This window comes from Prunus dulcis, chromosome 1 (genome assembly GCF_902201215.1).
Source record: "Prunus dulcis chromosome 1, ALMONDv2, whole genome shotgun sequence".
NCBI lineage: Eukaryota > Viridiplantae > Streptophyta > Magnoliopsida > Rosales > Rosaceae > Prunus > Prunus dulcis.
The window spans coordinates 29377543-29383656 of NC_047650.1; the positions used below are offsets into that span (position 1 = coordinate 29377543).

General features: G+C 39.4%; 1 protein-coding gene across 1 annotated transcript; it reads right to left on the bottom strand.

Annotated features, from left to right (window-relative positions):
• Positions 1–447: 447 nt before the first annotated feature.
• Positions 448–2937, bottom strand: LOC117617833. The gene is given in 6 exon segments (XM_034347410.1): positions 448–609; positions 691–883; positions 983–1041; positions 1768–2086; positions 2089–2173; positions 2911–2937. Coding segments are annotated over 6 exon segments (825 nt in total). The 3' UTR covers positions 448–467.
• Positions 2938–6114: the final 3177 nt, after the last annotated feature.

Consider the following 6114-nt stretch of genomic DNA (forward strand, 5'->3'; position numbering starts at 1 on the left):
TTTCTGTTTCTTCTGAGTGCTAGGTTTTTTTTCTGATCATTTCTTTCGTCTTGAGGCCTCCTATTTATAAGCTCTTGTAGGATGCTTGACCTAAATAACTTTCCCTATTTAAAACCTTGTTTTGTGGGATTTTGATTTCATTTAAGTCAATTTCCATAATCTGGCAATTTAACCAGATTATCTTCAATTGATTGACCTGATTAATATTTGATTTAAATCAAAGTCAATCACAGAAGATTTTTTCCTTTAATTTTGTCTTCATCTTGAACCGTTTGATGCACTCCGTCGGATGTCGCCATTTGTCATTTTTGACAACTAAACCGATTTTGATGAGTCACACGCCACATGGGCGAATTACGGGGCCCACGATTTAATCCACTGAACCCTAATTATTTTCTTGTCAATGGAATTTATTACACCAAAATTTCTTTGTCTACACACTGATGGCTGGTTATGTACACATAAAGCTAAGAGACTTCAAATTTACTTGAGTGATGTAAAGGTTTCCACGATGGTTCAAGCCGCAGCAGATGCAATTTCTCAAGAAATGGTTCTAGAACTTCTGCCTTCTCTTCTGAGGCAAAAGCCATGCAAATGCTAGTCCCTGGCCTTCACCATTAACAACAGGATCAGCCAAATAAATTTAGATATAATTTTGGGGAAAAGGTACCAACATTACACATTACACACCTGTTGTAGTATAACATCATGTCATGGTCTCTCCTCGAAGCCCAATTATGTGGTTGCAAAATCAGCAATCTTTCCGAAGCCATGATGGTCAGCCTGTAAAGGAGTCTGGCTTCAATACGTTCAAAATGGAAGAAACTAATTGAGAGATAATACATACTGGAAATACTTGGCACAACTAAGCAAACACTTGGCACTTAGTTTAGCTATCAAGCACTTCAGAAGTCAGAGTAATATTCAACACCTGATAATTACAATGTTTGGAAATGCAGACTGCGGTCGTTGTATCAAGTACTTCTCTTGTAAAATGAGAACAGAATTACATAGCTCTGCCCCTCGTTTAAACTCCGTAAACTACAGAAAACATACAATAAGTCCATCTTAAATTGCAGTCTTGGTGTCTTGGTGTCTGAGTCATTTCTTAATCCGCAGACATCCTTAGTAGACATTACACCCAACACCAGAAATAACCTCTGCCAAAATATTAACATACATGGGATACTTTAGAAGCTTCTCTAATTTCATAAAAGCCCTTCTGAAACTTATTATATCCAGGAAATGTCAAACAAATTAGAATGAACCGAACGCCAAAGAAACCTTAGCTTATCCTTCTACGGTATGAACATACGAAATGAGACACGAGCTGCTATATTAACCCTACAGGCAGAAACACAACTTATGCAGATTAAAACCGAAAAACATAAAAAGGCAGACCTAATTACCAAATGTTAGAAGCTTAGAACTACATGTAGTGTGCATAGAATTTGTACACCAACTGTTGGTGTTGTACTGCTTTATGAATTTTTGATGCATTAGTATATTAAGTAAAAGATATTACAAAATAATTGCAATAATAATACACCTCCAGATTACTCGTTTGGGGCCAGATCAAAATTTCTTCCCCAACTCGAGATCCCACAAAATTCAGACTCTGTATATAATGCTAAGCAGAATTGCTGTCAACATGGAAACATATTTTCAGTCAGCATGCCACCTCAAAATATGCACAGAATTATATCAGAGCAAAAAATTCTTCCAAAATCCCCTAAATTGATGACCAGAAAGAAATGTGCCTTTAACTAGTGATTAAATATGTAGAAAGGAAGCAAGAGTCGAACTTCACCAATTCCACATCCAGAACTTAGAACCAAGTGCAAGCATGAGTACTTTGCATCCCCAACAACAGGTGACCTCCTGAAGCCTCTTAACTCAAAAAGAACAACATTCACTGCCTCCAAAACTTGAGCCAAACGGCAACTTATGTTTCTTGAAATTAGCTCCGGTTAGACTTCTTTGGCAATAGCATCCAGTTCAGTCTGCCACTCACGTATGCTTCTTCCAGTCAGTGGTATCCCCTCCGGAGTATTCCACTCTTGGGCACCAGATGGGCCAAAAACACCTTTCTTTCGTTAAGAATTGAGAAAGCATCCATCTCTCGATCAAAAGCCAAAAATGATTCATCTTCAGCTGCTATGTAGAAAAAAGACTACATCATGAAGTAGCATTGAACAAAATAGAATCTCCAAGAATTTAACAGAGGTTAAGAGCAATTTGGTGTGTCTGGTACGGAGGATTAAGCCATTTGAAGGAAGATAAGAGTGTCTTATTTATACAAAATATTTATTTAAAAAAAGCCTTTTATAAAACTTAGTATTGCAATGATAAAAAACCATAGTATAGCCGCACGCCCATACTCTTTTTATTTTTTAAAAACACCCACGAGTACAGCCGGGCGGCTATACTATTTTTATAATAAAAACGTAGTATAGCCGCCCGGCTGTACTATTTATGATAAAAGGACCAACCTCTGGTGCCCTGCGCCTTATTTGCCATGTGTCAAAAAACGTATAGCCGTGCGGCTATAATATTTTTTAAAAATAAATAACCATAGTATAGTCGCACGGCATACCCTTTTTATATTAAAAAAATTCCCGCGTATAGCCACAAGTATAACCGCGCGGCTATATAAGTTAAGTATATTATATTTAAGAAGGTGATTTTCCTGCTCCTATTTTTAACACACTACTTTTTAATCAATCTTATTCTTTCTTTCTTTTTTCCCTTTCATATTCTACCCTCCTATATTAGGGTTTGATAACTAAAAATGATGAAAAGTTAAATAAAACAAAAAACAAAAAAAAACCAACCCCGCCCATTAATCCCGACACCATTCCCATCCCAAGCAATCACCAACCCCACCCCCACCCCAAAACCCAGCTGCACCTGCCAACCTCCCCCATCCCCATCCATCTAACTCCTCTCTCTCTCTCTCTCTCCTTCCAAAACTTTGTTAGCGAGATCCTAGTGTAATTATGAGATTTACTTCCTAATATATTATGATTCTATTTATTTCCTTTTGTATAGATATTATGTAATTAGGACTTTATCTTAGTTTCCTAGTATAAGCCTACTAGGATTTGTACTCTTGTATTATAAATACCTCATTTTGGAGAATGAAATATAATCTGAAAATATTCTACCCACTTTGTTTGACATGGTATCAAAGCAAACTTTTCTAGTGACCTGTGTGTTGTGCCCACCCGTATTCTAGCCCCATATTTTTTCTCTACCTGTGCCGTGTGTGCTCCCCTCTGGGTTTGTGAGTTGTGTTGTCGTGTTCGTGTCATTCCTGTCTTCGTGCATCTGCCGTATTTGCACCTTTGCTGTGTTCCGCTGTGCACTTTGCTGTGTTCATACCTCTACTATGTTCGTGCCTGTCTTCGTATATCTACTGTATTTGTGCCTCTATTTTGTTCCATTGTACACTCTGTCGTAATCTGTTGAATTTCTGCTGCAATCATGGGTGATAACTCCTTTGTTGGTACTGTTGCTGCTGCTTCTGGAAATTTATGTGGTTCAGCCTATATTCCAGGTACTGGCTCCAATACTTGGATAATTGATACTGGTGCTTCTGATCATATGACTTATGATGCTACTTTTTTTGATGAGTTGTCTAGAGTTGTCTAGTAACACTCGTGACCCATACATAACTAGTGCTAATGGCTTGCCCTCTCCAATTACTGGCAAGGGCACAATCTCTCTCACTCCTACTTTGTCCTTGTCTCGTGCGTTACTCGTTCCCAATATCCATTGTAACTTGTTGTCTGTTGGCCGATTACTTGATACACTTAATGCTTCTGCTACCTTTTATCCTACACATTGCTCTTTTCAGGATCTCAAGACTTGCGAGACGATTGGGCATGGTAAACGAATAGGGGGGTTATATTATTTGACATTGCCTTCTGCACCAGTTCGTGATCGTGTCGTTCATACTGTTCAAAGTTGCAGTATCAAGGACAAACAACAAATTTGGTTATGGCATCGTCGCTTGGGACACCTGTCGTTCGGCTACCTTAAGCGTCTGTTTTCATCTTTATTCCGCTCTTGTGATGAGTCTAGTTTTAAGTGTGAGACATGTATTTTGGCCAAGAGCCATCACACTGTGTTTCCTTTGAGTGATAGTAAAGCTACAAAACCTTTTGATTTAGTACATTCAGATGTATAGGGACCTGCTCGTGTGACTTCTAATGGTTTCCGTTGGTTTGTTACTTTTATTGATGACTGCACTCGTCTAACATGGGTGTATTTGATGAAGAATAAACATGATGCTGCTTCTATTCTTCCTGAATTTTGTGTCATGGTGTCTACTCAGTTTCATGATCGAGTCAAAGTGTTTCGGATTGATAACGGAGGTGAATATGTGAATAATCCCTTGACCCATTTTTTTCATAATCAATGCATTTTCCACCAAACTACTACTTCATTCACTCCTCAACAGAATGGTGTGTCTGAACGCAAGAATTGTCACTTACTTGAAGTTGCTCGCTCCATTATATTGGACATGTCTGTTCCCCATCATCTTTGGGGTCATGGTATTTTGGCCGCAACCCATCTGATTAACCGTACTCCTAGTCGGGTTCTTGATTTCAAGACACCGCTCGATGTATTGTGTGCCCATACTTCTCCGGTCTTTGTCTCTAAGTTGCCTCCGAAAGTGTTTGGGTGTGTTGCCTATGTTCATATCTACTCTCCCCAACAAAGTAAACTGGATCCATGCGCTCTCCGCTATGTCTTCATTGGTTATTCTACTACTCAAAAGGGTTATAAATGATATCATCTTCCTACTCAAAAGGTGCATGTTACTTCGGATATGACTTTTCATGAAGAGGTACCCTCCTCTCCAATTCAGGGGGAGAAGGGGAGTAAATTGGAGAGTATCGGATTACAGGATCTTGAACTTAGAGATGTAGGTGATGATGATACAAATGATGATCTCAAAGAGAAAACGACCGGTCGCCTAGTATATAGCAACCGGTCGCCCAGATGGGCACGACCGGTCTCCCAGATGGGCACGACCGGTCGCATGACCCGATGCCTGACGATAATACACTCTGCTTGGAAACGACCGGTCACCCAGAAGATAGCGACCGATCGCGTGACACTGATCTGGATACACTCTGGCTGGAAACGACCAGTCGCATGGGTCAACTGATGTTATTCCGTGTGTTTCCTGCGAAGACGAGTTTGATACAATACCCCCTCTGACCTGCCATTGCCCCGGTCCAATCGTGATACTAAGTCAAGTGAGTTAATTTCTGATGATATGTCTGTGTCTACTTATCAATTACCCCCATGAACTACTCGTGGGAAACCCAAAGTACAATATTCTCCTGATATACATGCCAAATCAAAATATTCCATTAGCCATTATGTCACAACTCATCGTTTATCTAAGTCATATGCATCATATTTGTGTCAATTATCTACTGTATGTGTGCCAACTAAACTGCAGGATGCTCTATCTAACTCCAAATGGACAGATGCCATGAATGTGAAAATGGGTGCCTTAAACAAGAATAAGATGTGGGATCTAGTTCCTTTGCCACAATGGAAGAAAGTAATTGGATGCAGATGGGTGTTTACTTTGAAGCATAAGACTGATGGTTCCATTGATCGTTACAAGGCTAGGTTGGTAGCCAAAAGGTATACTCAGACATATGGAGTGGATTATCTGGAGACATTTGCTCTAGTGGCAAAGCTCAATGTTGTGCATGTGCTTTTATCCCTTGCTGCTAACCACAATTAGCCCTTATTGCAGTTTGATGTCAAAAATGCATTTCTACATGGTGACATCCAGGAAGAGATTTGCATGGATCTTCCTCCTGGTATTCATGTGACCTCTAAGGAGGGTGCTGTATGTAGACTGTGGAAGTCCTTGTATTGATTGAAGCAATCTCCAATAGCATGGTTTGGAAGATTTGCTACATCTATGAAGAAATTTGGGTATGTGCAAAGTAATTCGGATCATACTTTGTTTCTGAAGCGCCGCAAAGATAAATTGACAACTTTAATAATTTATGTTGATGATATGATTGTAACTGGAGATGATCAGCAGACAAAAATACAGAGTCTCCAAAAATATCTGGC